Raw genomic sequence first — 17,637 nt, forward strand, 5'->3', positions numbered from 1 at the left:
CATCACTCCTGGTTGTTGAGCCATATGGAGGGCAACAGTCTGGTTGGTATCCCACTGCTGTCCAGGGTGTCTCCAGACAAGTCTTTGGCCTGGGATCTTGTTGACTGGAGTGCAATGTTAAAGTTATTTAATTAAAGAATGAAAAATGTCATTTTGAAATGATAACAGTACAAGTCAAATTAATTTGTCTTCCCTAACAATGCCCATGTTCATAGTTCCTAAGCTAAATATAGACATAGACTGTTACCTAATAGACAAAGAGAAACAGGAAGTATCCCAGATCCCCATACTTTGACCATTAGAGCATGCAGTTAGACATTCAGATGACCTCAAGGTCACAGGTCATAAAATAGAAGACCTACACAATGAAAGAGACTACCAACAGCATAGGCCCTTCAGAGGATGGTCAAATCTTTAAATAATAAAATATCACCAGTTGGGATTTCAATCTTACAAGATGACAGTATAAGAACAAATGGCACTCACCATGTGAACTGAAACCTTCCTTCACGAGGCAGGAATCAACCAAATACAATGGCCTGGGTATCCACTCACATAATCCCAATTGATCATGCTTGTGATATATTAAATAAAAATTAATCTTACATCCCCATCAGAGGTATGGAAGATCATCATCACCCTAACAAATAAAAGTTCATATGAGGTGGACATCACCTCCAACAGGACACTGCAAATGTGTGGCCCTATAATATGTAATGTTGTTAGTCACTTACGTAGTACGTCATTAATTCAGGGTGTTTATCAAGACAGATTAAAATGCACCACTATCAGGCCGCTCTTAAAGAAGGGAAACTTCACAGTCGCAACTAATGCCTGGTGTCCCACATTTCATTATTTTCTAAATTTTTGGGAAGGTGATGTACTCCAGGGTTGTTATCCACTTGTGAAGCAATGAGATACTTAGTCAATCACAGTTTAGACTTCAGAAGGGTCACTCTACTGAATCAGCTATTTATACATTTATTGAGCACATAATAAAATCTTTAAATGACAAAATATCACCAGTTGGGATCTCCAGTGACTTATCAAAGGCATTTGTTCATGTCAATCATAACATTTTATTAGGGAAGTTAAGTTTTTGTGCTCTATGTAGTTTAACACATGCCTGGTTTAGTTCTTATTTAAGAAAAAGAATGCAGAAAGTTTCCTTAGGATCTTCTAGTAATACAAAGAGGTATGGTACATCCTTTGAATGAGGTGAAATTCAGAGTGAGTCCCACAAGGTTTGATCACTGGTCCACTACTGTTCTTTCTCTATGCGATCTACCATTTTATTTGAATCAGGATGTAGAATTAGTCCTGTTTGCAGATGATACAAGTATAGTTGTAAAACTAAGTGAAGAAGCAACAGAATTGTAACTGATGTTTCTGCAAAAGTTACAGACCAGCTCTGCAAAAATGGGATAACATTAAATTTGGAAAAAAAACAGAGCTCATGCATTTTTGTCCTGTCAAAATTAACCTAGTACACTAACAAGAAATAATAAAAAGTGTACAAAATTCTAAGTTCTGAGTTGTGCATGTTGATGAAAATTTTAAAGTGGAAAAAAACATAGTAGATCTGCTAAAACATTTATGTTTGCCTACTTTTGCCATTAAGAATGATTGCAAACTTTGGGGACTTAGAAGTCAGTAAGTTTCAACATTTCACATATTTCCATTCATTGATGTCTTATGGGATAATATTCTGGGGTAACTCCACATTTAGGCAAGAAGTACTCATTGCACAAAGGAAAAGTGGTAGATTTTGGAAAATTCACCCAGAACTGCAGTTAAGGGTGACTTTCAGAAAATCTATCCATTTTCCTAGACCTCTCCAGTCCTTTTCCTTCATCCACCTTCCTTCCCCTTCAACCTTCTGTCTGAAGAAGGAACCACTGGCTCTGAAAACTTGCCATGCTTGGTGAGTAGATTTTTTTATCTATCCTATTACATTATACTGTAAATAATTGATTGTTTTCATTGTTTTGTGTGTGTGTGTGTGTGTGTGTGTATCCATCTTATATTTTTACTTATTCTTAGACAATGGGAACTCAGGTAGGTATATCAACAATTAACCCAGAATTAATCCAGAATACGAAAATAAACAAATTTGTCTTGGCTGCTTACTACTGCAGGAATAACAGCAAACAGGGTGGGGTAGCAATTTACACAAAGGATAATGTAGATTTTATTACACTACCTGACTTAACTAGGGCAAATGTCGAAAAGGATTATGAAATTGCAGCTATAAAAATTACTCAGTTCAACCTGGTTATTGCTACAGTTTACCGATCACCGTCCGGGAATTTTGAACTTTTCTTAAACAAAGTGGAGTCATTGCTAAATAAAGTAAATAAAATGGATTGTGAATTGATAATCTGTGGTGACTTCAATATTGACTTCCTCACAAATAGTGGAAATAGGGAGACCATTTTGAACCTTGCAACGTCCTACAATTTAAAGGCTGAAGTAAAAGCAGCTACCCGAGTATCAGAAACTTGTCAAACAGCTCTTGATCAGTTTCTAGTAAAGAAGAGTTTACACAACACCTCACTAAAAATTTTCAATACAGGTTTTAGTGATCATCTTGCTCAAATATTAAGCATAAAAGTACAAGGCAGTATTATTAACAACATGTCTTTTAGAACAGCATATCGAAGTTATAATCAGCACAATGTGAACTACTTCAACAACTTATTACAGAAAGAAAAATGGCTAGGAGTGTACAAAATGAATGATATAAATGAAAAATTCGACACTTTCATTGATACATTAACCCATTTCTTTGAACTTGCATTCCCACTGAAAACATTAACCATACAGGGAAACTCTAGAACAAACAGCTGGATCACAAAGGGAATAAGGGTTTCATGCCAGAAGAAAAGACTACTTCATGAAATATGTAACTCAAAAAATTCCTCACCTGTAGTACGCGCATACTATAAAAAATACTCCAAAATATTAAGAAAAGTAATAAAAGCAGCAAAAATAATGCATAATGATGAAATCATTTATAATTCAGCTAATAAATCAAAGGCTATGTGGAGAGTTATAAAAAAAGAATGTGGAGAATACAGACAACCTTGGAAAAATATAACACTATCACATAAAAATAAAAAAGTAACAAACCCCTTAGAAGTAGCTAACACATTTAACAACTTTTTCACAGGTGTTGCTGAAAATATGTTACAATCAAACTTTAAGAGCATCCAGGCAAATGAATATAAAATAAGTACATGTAGAGGATCAATGTACATCAGTTCTGTTTCACAAGATGAAGTAGCTAAAGCAATAAAAGGACTAAAAAATTCCAAATCGGCAGGTATTGATGGTATACCTGCAACAATGTTAAAGAAGAGCGCATCAAACCTAATTGAAGTACTCACACATTTATGCGACTGCTCACTTCAGGCAGGCACTTTCCCTGATGTGTTAAAAACATCAAAAGTTATTCCTGTATTTAAAAAAAGGGGATAAAGACAATGTAAATAACTACAGACCCATCACAATTTCCTCCTGCATCTCTAAAGTACTGGAAAAAGTTATGTATGAGAAACTTATGAAATTTATAAATAAAAACAGCATCCTATGTAATGAACAACATGGATTCAGAAATAAGAGGTCAACGACAACTGCTGTCTATGAGTGCATCAATTCCATCCTAAACCTGTTGGACAAAAAACAGGAAACAATAGGAGTCTTTATTGACTTGTCAAAAGCTTTTGACATGGTGGACCATAAAATTCTGCTATCAAAGCTAGAAAGATATGGTATTCGAGGTCTGTCCAACAAGTGGATCAGTTCCTTCCTGACAAATCGTATGCAGGCAGTGTGCGTCAAGCACACAAATATTGAACTAAAAACTGTATCTAATCACTTATCTGACTATAAACAAATAAAATGTGGTGTACCCCAAGGATCCGTATTGGGACCCCTTCTGTTTCTTCTGTACATAAATGATCTAAGCTTAAATATTGATGCACACAAATCAATCATATTTGCAGATGACACCACGATTCTACTAAAAGGAGACGACGATGAACAGTTACAGCAGACAGTAAACACGGTCACGAAACAACTTAGCAGCTGGGCACAGAGTAATCAGCTTGTAATAAACAGTAAGAAAACCGTTGCTCTAAAATTCCACAATGTTCCTAACAAGGACATGTTTATCCCATCAGTCTCTATCAATGACGAACCAGTTGGTAACAGTACTGAAACCAAATTCTTAGGACTTTGGCTGCAGAGTAACATCAGATGGAATAAGCATATTGAATGTCTCAATGCAGAACTGAGCAAAACATGTTATCTTCTTTGTTCATTAAAATCATGCTGTAGTGAGAAAACAGTATTGAATGCATATCATGCGTACTTTCATTCTCGTCTTAGATATGGGGTCACCTTCTGGGGAAACTCTAAAATAGCTAATAGCACTTTTAAACTACAAAAAAGGGCCATTAGAATCTTGTTTGGGTGCAAGCCTAGAGACTCTTGTAAACCCCTGTTTAAGAAATCTGGTATTCCCCCATTACCGTGTGTATACATTATGGAAACACTTTTGTTCTTTAAATTAAATGTAATAGGCAAGGACCAGAGGCTACAAAAAAACTGTGATATACATGAGCACTTTACCAGACAAAACAGGAACTTACATATGACTCAAATCAGCACAGCACTGTGCCAAAAAGGTACTTTTCACATGGGAGTTAAGCTTTATAACAAACTTCCTGAAAACATAAAAGCTATCACTGAGGTCAATACATTTGGAAAATCTCTAAAGTCATATTTACAGCATCACTGCTTTTATTCCATTGAAGAATATTTAAATTTATGAAATGTGTTATATAAATACTTGTGTGTAAAGTGTATTATTGTAAGCTTAAATATGTATGCCTTGAAATTACTTTCAGCCTGTATATTTATAACTTGACTTGTCCAATGTCTTATGCATAAGCTGCTATGTAGACAACAGGACCAATAAAATACAATCTACAATCTACAATACAATGTAAGAAAAGACAGATTATTTCTGCTCCATCCTACGTGATATCGCATTCTGGCTCAAGCTGCCAGAGTTGGCTGTCATGTGCATATGAGATGTACATGCTTGTGTATGTGAATGGTGTGTGCACCTGTCTTTTGCTGATTAACGCTGTGGCCAAAAGCTTTATGTAAGTGTCTTTTAATTGTGCCTGTATGCAACCTAACGTGTCCACTTTAGAGCACATACCAATCTATCTTTTCCTATATTGTTTATTCTTACACTAACCTTTATTGCAAATATGATTCATGGAAGAAGCAACTAACTGACAAACTAAATCAAACTTCCAGATTGTTGTCGTCTCAGCAACCCCCCCCCCCCCCCCCCCCCCTTTATACACACCATATGACTGTTGGCAAGGCCGCTGTCGAAGAGAGGGAAGGCCTTTAGCAGAAACATCTTGGCCACCTCATGAGCAGCTCACCAAAGAGAATCAAAACATGTTATGATTTAGGCATGGGGCAACACAGTCCTGAAATTCCATCTTTGGTAAAATTTTGTTTTTATTGACAGCAACTTTTTTGCTTTGATATGGCTTATTCTTATGTTTCCTGCTTGAATACAAGCCCATGAATGCTCACAGACACGCAGGTGCTACGAAACATTTTTTACGCATTTCATATAGTAAGAAATTGTTTAAGTTTTGTGGTCCCAGCTGAGAATATCATTTACTCCTCTCTGTTGCCTGCAATCTGTTACGATGCAATTTACTAGGTGATGAGAACTGTGCAACAATAATGCATGACTGGAACAAGAAGGGCCAAGCTTTAGCTGCTACTGAGATTATAGTGATGTTTTGTTGTTTAGTACTTTTATAACAGAGGCTACAAAAATAAAATGGCCATTCCTACAAATTCTGCTGAGTTAGATATATTAACTGAGAGCTACCATACCTGGAAATCAGTTGACCACCCTTCTAGTTCACGTAGCCTTAGCATAAAATCGGCAAACCAAGGACCTAATGTCATCATGGATGGATAAGCAAGTTTTGTCCACCTTGCTGGGACCTGATCCATAAAAAGAGATGCTTCCAATTCCTCCATATCCGTTGTTATAGTCAGTTCACCCTGAAAATTTAGTTAGTTACAATAATCGAGAAATCACAAATTATCAGATTAACTTGTAACTACAAGCAGTAAGCATATACAGAGACTTAAATTGAAAGAGCTACCATTAAAATAAGGCAAAGGGCATCTGGTCAGTTACTAAATCTGAATTAGATTTCAATCTAAGACTCATATGGTGCACTTCAGCACCAGCCAAAGTGTGAGCAGATTAAGATAATTCACAACAACAAAGAAATAGAATAAATTGACTCAGTCAAATTCTAAGGATTAAATATGGATAAAATCTGAGTTGGCAGAATCGCACTCAGTACCCAGCTAACCAAATGAGTAGCTTTGCATTTGCAGTGCAAATACTGTCACCTGCAACTGACACTGGCACACTAAAAGCAGCACATACAAGTTATTTTGAATCTATTATTACATATGGTTTTGTTTCATGCGGAAACTTGGCTAACAAAGTACAGATACTAAAAATACAGAAAAAATTTGGAATATGTGCACTCTACAGTATTCAGAACATGTGCCCTGTACAGCATAAAGAATCATGTGGTCCATTATTTAGAAAACAACAAATAGCAATTCTCCCATCCCTATAAATTTACGAAAACTTTATGTTTCCCAGCTATTGCCTGAAACCATATTCTCAGATTTCTCAATAAATGAGGATAAAATTTATAGTAAATCAAATAGGAACAAGTAAATGCAGATGAAGTTAAGTCCACAGAAAAGAAATCAGTATGAGGCCTGATACTGAAATACTATTACTAAGTGGATGAATATATGCAGTACAAACTGGTAATTGTACTCGATACAATTTGTTACATATCCCACTAAATGTATCAGAGAAATATCATTTTGGCATTATATTATTAGTCATTAGTGTGAAAATTACTGTAACTGGAATGTAAATTTCTGACAAGTATCCTACACAAAAACCAAATGGATTGCAAATGTACCTAACAAAATGAACAAATCACAATCCATAATTCACAGTGGGTACAAATATATATCATGGAAAAAATAATGCATAAATGTAATGAAATTAAATTGATACAAACATAAGAAGATGAATGCAACTTATCTTCAAATCACACAGTAATTCAAAAGTGCTTTATGGGGAATGTCTGTAAATATGTAAGTTTGTAACCCTATACAGTGAGCACGCATAATTAAACATTGCACAACCCCATGGTTAGCCTAAAGAAGCTGCTGAATGTCAACACAGATGGTGCAGGAAAGTGCTGTGCCATGTGCAATCAGCTGCATATAAGCCTGGCACATCAGGTCCTTAGTTGTGCCAGTGTTTTCGTGACTATGGAACACTTCACTGTGAACAGTGTGCATTAATGTAAGCCCTGATTTCATGTGTGGTATGTATTACAACACTATTCAATGTGTTGGTATTTCCATTTAAGTGTAAGTGAATTAAGAATTAGTTGGTGGGAATTATAATATCGTGTTCGGGCAAAGTCACAATAGTAACTTTAACTTTCCTACTATTTTCCCAGCCAGTTTACCCTTCCCTTTCCTGTTGAGGTGAAGGTCATTCCTAGATGGGATTATACTAGGCATGGCCTTCACCTCAACAGGAAAAGGAATGGTGAACTGGCTGGGGAAATAGCAGGAAAGTTAAATGGGGAAGAACTGTCATGAGTGATAAAATACCAGTGGTTATAGGGTTCAGATAAGATCCTTATTTAGGATAGGGAGGACAGAAAGAAACCAAGTTTTAATACAGGTTAAGATTGAGACAAACCTTCGGTTTGAGAAAGAAACAAAAAAAAAAAAAAACAATTGTAACTTATTACATCAGCATAAACAGCTGTTGGTTAAGAATTTTCAACAATCAGAAGAAATTTCAACTCTACCCAATTTTAACTCAGTCAATGTGAAATATCAGCTATCTTTATTGCATCAAAATATTCAAGGACTGAGAAATAAAATTAATGAATTTTATTCTAGAGTCCTCAAACCCAGCTGACATAATCTGCCTCTCTGAATATCATGTGATCACTGGTATAGAAATTTTACACTTTTGTAGAGCAGAAATGGAGAAAGCAGGAGTTGCCACATTCATTAGCAACTGTCATAAATTTAAGAACACAGACATTAATAAATTTTGCCTAGAACAGCATCTGGAAGCATGTGCAACAGAAGAAGAATTTCATAACATTGAGTGTATATTGGCCCATTTAACAACCAAAAACAATGAAATAATGGTTGCTGGTGACTTCAATGTAGATTTTCTTAAAGGCTCTCCCAATAAGAACTTACTTCAGTTAGTAACACTGTCATTCAACTTAATTCCCACTGTAAAGTTCTCAACTAGGGTAGCCAATTTCTTACAAACAGCCATTGATAATATCAATATAGAAAAGTCCAATGAACAAAATTATATTACAAAACCAATAGTCAATGACCTCTCAGACCATGACATGCAGTTCCTTCTGTTAAATGTTAATACTGAACACGATATAAAATCTGATAAATCTGAATTCAAGAGGGTAATCAATAAGCCAAAAATTGATTATTTTAGGACACTCCTCAGAGACATTCACTGGACTGATGTTTACAGTGCTCATGGCATGAATGAAAAATATAACACTTTTGCTAATAAAGTACTTACCTTATTTGAACACTGTTTTCCCCAAAACTAACCAGGGTTACAGAAAAGTATCCAAAGGAACCATGGATTACTCAAGGAATAGAGGTATCTTGTAAAACAAAAAGAAAACTCTATCTGTAATCTGAAACAGTTCTGATTTTGATGCTATGGCACATTACAAGAAATACTGCAAAATACTAAAGACTGTAATATGGACATCAAAACAACTACATTACAAGGAAAAGACAATATGGCATATAGCGAAGGAGGAGACCAGTAGAACCAGACATGAAGAGGGGCTAATAGCATTAAGAGTAAATGTTACATTGGTGACAGATGTGTATAGTGTTGCAGAACTTTTTAACAAACATTTTATAGATGTTACTGAAAAGATGGGGTTTTCAGGTTCTGTAGATGCTGCCATGGGATACCTCAGACCAGACATTTCAATTAACTTCCATAATATGAATTTGACCCTCACTACCCCAGCAGAAGTAGTGTCCATTATAAAACCTTTAAAATCAAAAACATCTAGTGAATATGATGAAATATCAACAAAGTTAATTAAAGAATGTGATTCTGAGATAAGTAACATATTAATCTATCTGTGTAACCAATCATTTATCAATGGAATATTTCCTGAACAGTTGAAATATACTGAAATTAAGCCACTGTTTAAGAAGGGAAATAAATAAGTAGCATCAAATTTCCATCCAATTTCACTTTTGTCAGCACTCTCAAAAATTTTAGAAAAGGTAATGTACAATCGGCTTTATAATCATCTTATCACAAATAACATAGCGTCAAACTCGCAATTCAGATTTCTAAAGGGTTCTGATATTGAGAAGGCTATCTACACTTACAATGAAAATGTACTTAATTCATTAGATAAAAAATTGCAGGCAACTGATATATTTTGTGATCTGTCAAAGACATTTGACTGTGTAAATCACAATATCCTTTTAAGTAAATTAGAATATTATGGTGTAACAGGAAATGCTGCAAAATGGTTCAAATCTCATATCTCTGGCAGGAAACAAATGGTGTTATTAGGAAAGAGAGATGTATTAAGCTATAAGGCATCAACCAACTGGGAACTAATTACATGTGGGGTCCCACAAGGTTCCACCTTAGGGGCCTTACTTTTTCTTGTGTATATCAATGAACTTTCATCAATAACATTACCAGATGCCACATTTGTTTTGTTTGCCAATGATAGAAACATTGCAGTAAATAGCAAATCAAGTGTAGTCTTAGAAAGATCGCCTAGTAAAATATTTGTGGACATCAATCACTGGTTCCTAGCCAATTCTTTGTCACTAAACTTTGAAAAAACACACTACATGCAGTTCAGAACTTGTAAGGGGTGTCCCACAAGTATATGCCTAACATATGATAACAAGCAGATAGAAGAGTGGTCAGTGTTAAATTCTTGGGATTACAGCTTGATAACAAATTCAACTGGGAGGAGCACACCACAGAACTGCTGAAGAGTCTAAACAAATCTCTATTTGCAATGCGAATTCTGTCAGACATAGGGGACATAAAAATGAAAAAGTTGGCATACTATTCTTATTTTCATTCCATAATGTGATATGGGATTATATTTTGGGGTAATTCATCAAGCCAAGCTAAAGTTTTCTGGGCACAAAAATGTGCAATAATAATTATGTGTGGTGTGAACTCAAGAACATCCTGCAAATGCCTGTTTATGGAACTAGGGATACTAAACTACTGCTTCCCAATGTATTTATTCCTTAAGGAAATTTGCCATTAAAAATATATCACTTTTTCAAACCAACAGCTCCATTCATGGAATCAATACTAGAAATAAAAATAATATTCACAATGATTTAGAGTCACTTTCTCTTGAACAAAGAGGTGTGCATTATTCAGGAATACACATTTTTAATAACTTGCCAGCAGCCATAAAAAGCTTAACAACCAACGAAATTCAGTTTAAGACAAGCCCAAAGGGTTTATTGGTGGCCAACTCCTTCTACTCCATTGATGAATTTCTCAGCAGAACCAACTGATAAAATCTAACTTCTGCACCATTTCAGTGCAGTAATGTGTTCATTGTAAATAAGTATTGTAGTAGTTCTATTATATGTTTATTACCTTATAAACAGATAAAACTTTTTTTATTTTTAAATCCAGTGAATTAATGTGATCTTAGTACAACAACAACAACAACAACAACATACGATCATTCCACTTGGGTCCTGTGGAGGGTCCAATAGCTTATTTGTTTTAGTTGTAAACATTTGTCATGTATTATTGTTTTTCTGACATGTCTTATTTCCTGTAGGGCCTCCTCACTATGGAACATTTGCAATGAAAGTAAATCTGATCAAATCTAAGTACGTACTCCCTTTTTCATCATTGTGCAACAACAATTTTTTATCTTTAATAATAAGAGAGTCTGCAATCTAATGTCTTCCATATTTTTCTGATTAATTATTTAGTACAGAAAGTTAAATCTTTTGTCATTCTCAGTATAATATTCATACACCCTTCATCATGTGAGGAAAGGGGGGGAGGGGGAAGGGGGGGCAGGAGGGAGGGGGGACCTGGCAGTGAAGTCAGGTGAGCCAGAAGCATGATATAAAACTGAAAAGATTTTTTAAAGACTTGAGGTAGAGATGAAGTTGGGGTTCTTTCCTGGTGAAAAAGCACAGGCACAGCCTTATTCACTCATTTACTTGGAATACAGAAATGAACGTGACTGAGATGTATGTTTTCAGTTCGTAGTAAAGGCTGTAGGATTCTTTGGAACATACCGAGCTAGGACTACAACTTGTTAGTTCCAAAACAAGTTGTTGTTGTTGTGGTCTTCAGTCCTGAGACTGGTTTGATGCGGCTCTCCATGCTACTCTATCCTGTGCAAGCTTCTTCATTTTCCAGTACCTACTGCAACCTACATCCTTCTGAATCTGCTTAGTGTATTCATCTCTTGGTCTCCCTCTACGATTTTTACCCTCCACGCTGCCCTCCAATACTAAATTGGTGATCCCTTGATGCCTCAGAACATGTCCTAACAAACCGATCCCTTCTTCTGGTCAAGTTGTGCCACAAACTTCTCTTCTCCCCAATCCTATTCAATACTTCCTCATTAGTTATGTGATCTACCCATCTAATCTTCAGCATTCTTCTGTAGCACCACATTTCAAAAGCTTCTATTCTCTTCTTGTCCAAACCATTCATCGCCCATGTTTCACTTCCATACATGGCTACACTCCATACAAATGCTTTCAGAAATAACTTCCTGACACTTAAATCTATACCCGATGTTAACAGATTTCTCTTCTTCAGAAACGCTTTCCTTGCCATTGCCAGTCTACATTTTATATCCTCTCTACTTCAACCATCATCACTTATTTTGCTCCCCAAATATCAAAACTCCTTTACTACTTTAAGCGTCTCATTTCCTAATCTAATTCCCTCAGCATGTAACCTCCCCCTCACTTATCGACCTTAATGACAGTGAAAAATTAAACCGTGTGTACCTAATGGAAATTTGGGAAAATCAATCGTCACCGAAGTTAAACTGTCGGTAAAGAGGGAGGAAAGGGTTACATCTAAATGAAAGGAAAAATGCTAATGAAAAGGGGTAAAGTTAATAAAGAAAGTAAATGTGCGGCTGTTACGTTAAAAATTAACTAGCGGTAATTAGATATTTGAGATTTGGGGGAAATTACGGTCGCCAGTCCTAAGGACAATTACTATAGTAACTGAAAGAGAAAGGTTATTACACATATAATTAGCACTAGAAGCGTGGCAACTGAAGGTTGACACATGTAGTGTGAAAACTGAAAGTTTGTCAGAAGTAATAAATTTTGCTGCACTCTGACTTAATTTAGCAAAAGAATTAATAAAACCGGATAATCAAAAGTTAATTTAGTGACTGTAGTTAATAGTGAGCTTTCTCTCTGAAGCACATCGAAATTCAGTAAAATATGGTTAGTCTTGGACTACCTCAACAATCATTTCAAAAGCTACTTGAATCTACGCAATTTAGAAATAAGAGATATAACTTTGAACTTGAATTAAATGATTCTGAACAATTAACAATAGTAAAATTTAGTACGTACCAAGCTGAGCTGCAGTCACAGGTAAGCTAAAATATGGTAACAAAACTCACACTCTTAATTTGTGCTTGTGTAATCTAAATATTGTAGCCAGCTATTAAAACTTTAACTGAACCTTGAAATTAAAGCAGTGAAATAGAATTAGCTATATTACTTTAATGCTGGCGTTTGAATTTCAACGACACTCGGGTTCATTTCGGAAAAGGAAGGGACCCTGCTTGGTAATGCAACTGGGACAATGAGCAACAAAGGTTCATGCTACGTTGCTGTAATTTTGTGATTTGAACAGTTTTAAAAGCTGAGGTCTGCCATACACTTCTAAAACTTTACGTGCGTCCAGTCTTCCTTGTTGGTTGATTGAAGGTTTGAAGCCGTCGATCGAGGAGGTTGCGACAGTCACTCATTGTCGGCCGTCGCTGTTGCAGAAGCTGGATGTTGGCGCGCCTTCTTCTCGACACGGTCACCAGACGAAACGGGCTCTTGATGTGTGCCAGCTAATGCTTCCCGTCCGCGACACCATGTCAGAAACTATCATCGCAAGTCGAGCACAATTACACACTGCCAAACCCCGAAAGCGCAGCAACTCGCGGGAGCTTCACACAACACACCTGCTCCACTCGCTACTCCAGCCAGACTCTCTCTGCCCACGCTCCACGCGGCTGAGTTAATACTACCAAAGATACTACACACTTTGATTCTTCACACGACCTATCGATGTAATCGTTCGATAGCAGTTTTCCCTAGGCAAGACCCACCGTAAAATACAAATAATATTTACAAAACAAACCAACATATATATATATATATATATATATATATATATATATATATATATATATATATATATATATATATATATATATATATATAGTTATAATAGAAGGAAACATTCCATAAAGGAAAAATATACCTAAAAACAAAGATGATGTGACTTACCAAATGAAAGTGCTGGCAGGTCGACAGACACACAAACGAACACAAACATACACACAAAATTCAAGCTTTCGCAACAAACTGTTGCCTCATCAGGAAAGAGGGAAGGAGAGGGAAAGACGAAAGGATGTGGGTTTTAAGGGAGAGGGTAAGGAGTCATTCCAGTCCCGGGAGCGGAAAGACTTACCTTAGGGGGAAAAAAGGACGGGTATACACTCGCACACACACACATATCCATCCACACATATACAGACACAAGCAGACATATTGCTTGTGTCTGTATATGTGTGGATGGATATGTGTGTGTGTGCGAGTGTATACCCGTCCTTTTTTCCCCCTAAGGTAAGTCTTTCCGCTCCCGGGACTGGAATGACTCCTTACCCTCTCCCTTAAAACCCACATCCTTTCGTCTTTCCCTCTCCTTCCCTCTTTCCTGATGAGGCAACAGTTTGTTGCGAAAGCTTGAATTTTGTGTGTATGTTTGTGTTCGTTTGTGTGTCTGTCGACCTGCCAGCACTTTCATTTGGTAAGTCACATCATCTTTGTTTTTAGGTATATATATATATATATATATATATATATATATATATATATATATATATATATATATACACACACACACAAACAGTAAAACAATTACAATATATAAAGAGACAGAAATGTCATATCTTGAGGTAACAAAAGAAGGAAAAAGAATAATAGTACAATTGATGGAAATAGGAGGATATGCATTTCCGGCGTTACAAGCATCACCCGACTTAATTCGACTACATTCCATTATCCTCATTTTGCTTTTGTTGGTGTTCATCTTATATCCTCCTTTCAAGACACTGTCCATTCCGTTCAACTGCTCTTCCAAGTCCTTTGCTGTCTCTGACAGAATTACAATGTCATCGGCGAACCTCAAAGATTTTATTTCTTCTCCATGGATTTTAATACCTACTCCGGATTTTTCTTTTGTTTCCTTTACTGCTTGCTCAATATACAGATTGAATAACATCGGGGAGAGGCTACAACCCTGTCTTACTCCCTTCCCAAGCACTGCTTCCCTTTCATGTCCCTCGACTCTTATAACTGCCATCTGGTTTCTGTACAAATTGTAAATAGCCTTTCGCTCCCTGTATTTTACCCCTGCCACCTTTAGAATTTGAAAGAGAGTATTCCTGTCAGTATTGTCAAAAGCTTTCTCTAAGTTTACAAATGCTAGAAACGTAGGTTTGCCTTTCCTTAATCTTTCTTCTAAGGTAAGTCGTAAGGTCAGTATTGCCTCAAGTGTTCCAGTGTTTCTACGGAATCCAAACTGATCTTCCCCGTGGTCGGCTTCTACTAGTTTTTCCATTCGTCTGTAAAGAATTCGTGTTAGTATTTTGCAGCTGTGGCTTATTAAACTGATTGTTCGGTAATTTTCACATCTGTCAACACCTGCTTTCTTTGGGATTGGAATTATTATATTCTTCTTGAAGTCTGAGGGTATTTCGCCTGTTTCATACATCTTGCTCACCAGATGGTAGAGTTTTGACAGGACTGGCTCTCCCAAGGCTGTCAGTAGTTCCAATGGAATGTTGTCTACTCCGGGGGCCTTGTTCCGACTCAGGTCTTTCAGTGCTCTGTCAAACTCTTCACGCAGTATGATATCTCCCATTTCATCTTCATCTACATCCTCCTCAATTTCGATAATATTGTCTTCAAGTATTTTCTCCTTTCATCAATTAAATTCAATATTTCTTCTGTTACCCATGGATTTCTACTAGCCCTCGTCTTTTTACCTACTTGATCCTCTGCTGCCTTCACTACTTTATCCCTCAAAGCTACCCATTCTTCTTCTACTGTATGTCTTTCCCCCATTCCTGTCAATTGTTCCCTTATGCTCTCCCTGAAACTCTGTACAACCTCTGGTTCTTTCAGTTTATCCAGGTCCCATCTCCTTAAATTCCCACTTTTTTGCAGTTTCTTCAGTTTTAATCTACAGGTCATAACCAATAGATTGCGGTCAGAGTCCACATCTGCCCCTGGAAATGTCTTACAATTTAAAACCTGGTTCCTAAATCACTGTCTTACCATTATATAATCTATCTGATACCTTTTAGTATCTCCAGGGTTCTTCCATATATACAACCTTCTTTCATGATTCTTAAACCAAGTGTTAGCTATGATTAAGTTGTGCTCTGTGCAAAATTCTACCAGACTGCTTCCTCTTTCATTTCTTAGCCCCAATCCATATTCACCTACTACGTTTCCTTCTCTCCCTTTTCCTACACTCGAATTCCAGTCACCCATGACTATTAAATTTTCATCTCCCTTCACTATCTGAATAATTTCTTTTATTTCATCACACATTTCTTCAATTTCTTCGTCATCTGCAGAGCTAGTTGGCATAGCTTACCCAATCCCCTACGACATGCAACCTGCTGTGAAGATGTTCCCTAAATTATTTGTTTATTTATTTTGAAATAATGTACACCAAAGATCCTAAAGAAATACTGCTGCTGCAGCAATTATCCTCATACACAAACAATGAATATAGGCCTGATCATTTGCACAAGTTTACCAATCAAGTTCATTCATAGAGAACATTGATTTGTTTTATTGCTATACGATGCTCATTGTCATTTGAAATGTCACATGTTGTTTGTATCAACATGATGCTAGACAAATGTAAAACTCAACTGACAATGTGTTGAGATGAGTGTTACACTACATGAGTGTACAGAATGTATTTATTTCATGCAGTCCTAAACTGCACCAATCAATGAAAATACTTCAGACTCAACCAGCAGCACAGAGAGCAGTGTGCTCTGCATAGGTCTGTCAATCATGAATGCATCAGGATGCATGCACGAACAATGAAAAAATTCCTGGATTTTTTTCCCAGTTAAAAATATACTTTCGCCCCCAGGTGAAAATACAATTTTTCTTTGCAAAGGGACAATATACTTTCCCTCGGAACTGTAAACCTTATAAATCCATTGAATGGATAAGGTTCGATGCACCAGCATAGATCTTCCCGGCAGTTTTTTTAACAAAAGATGTTTGATGTGCAGTAACATGTAGGTTGCATATTTCTGTATTATGAGACACTGCATATTGTATTATGAAAGTATATATTCAAATTCCACCAAGCACAGCATGTTAGTTTTCGAAACATTGCAATCAAGATTGTGATGCACTTTTGTAAGCCAATCATTGATCATGTCATATGATGTCGCCAGGCGATGATAACAGATATTCAGAGCATAGGACACGTGATGTAGTTAGCCAATACAAACATCACTGTTAAGTAGTGCAAACACGCAAATAGGAAAAGTTGATGGTTTAAATTAATATACGAGTAGATAGTGTAGCTACAAGAAAAGCTAAAGTTTCATATATAATATTAGTCTTTTTTGAATGTGTTACACTTTGAGATGCATCACACACATGTGCCACAAAATTTTTTAATAATAACGTAAATGTCTGTCTTCTGGGCATAAAATTCTTACAAGTGGCTGGCCCTCAGAGTATTACATTTTAAATGAGAGTCAAACACTCTGTGATTTAAGAAATTCAAAGCACATTCTCAAACGTAACATAATTCATCCTACGTAAAATGAAATTTACTTTGAAAGTGACGCTTTTCAAACCTACATTAACAATATTTTCTGTGACCTGTCAGAATTCATTTCAGCAGTTGTTAGAGAGCACCAGAATACAATTGTTACTGTTTGTGGTCAGCTAAGATGACATAGGAAGCCTACATGTTTGTACGTGTATAGCATTAAGAGACCTTACATTACGTCATAAATGAAACAGGACATCAGAGGATACTCCAAGATCATTGGAATTTTGTAAACCATACTAAAATGCATAATTTGGCTTGAAGTACACATTGTAAGTCCAGATTCATAAAGAAGTAAGCCC

The 17,637-nt window shown here is 36.3% G+C and overlaps 1 protein-coding gene across 1 annotated transcript in view; it reads right to left on the minus strand.

The window, feature by feature from the left end:
* The window catches only part of LOC126161033 (dynein beta chain, ciliary-like), a 784,705-nt gene that overhangs the window by 39,012 nt on the left and 728,056 nt on the right, over nucleotides 1-17,637 (minus strand). Inside the window, exon 50 of the mRNA XM_049916954.1 lies at nucleotides 5,938-6,111. Within this exon, the coding sequence (XP_049772911.1) occupies nucleotides 5,938-6,111 (174 nt within the window). The remainder of the gene's footprint in view (nucleotides 1-5,937; nucleotides 6,112-17,637) is intronic.

The sequence above is a fragment of the Schistocerca cancellata genome, chromosome 2, assembly GCF_023864275.1.
Source record: "Schistocerca cancellata isolate TAMUIC-IGC-003103 chromosome 2, iqSchCanc2.1, whole genome shotgun sequence".
Lineage (NCBI taxonomy): Eukaryota > Metazoa > Arthropoda > Insecta > Orthoptera > Acrididae > Schistocerca > Schistocerca cancellata.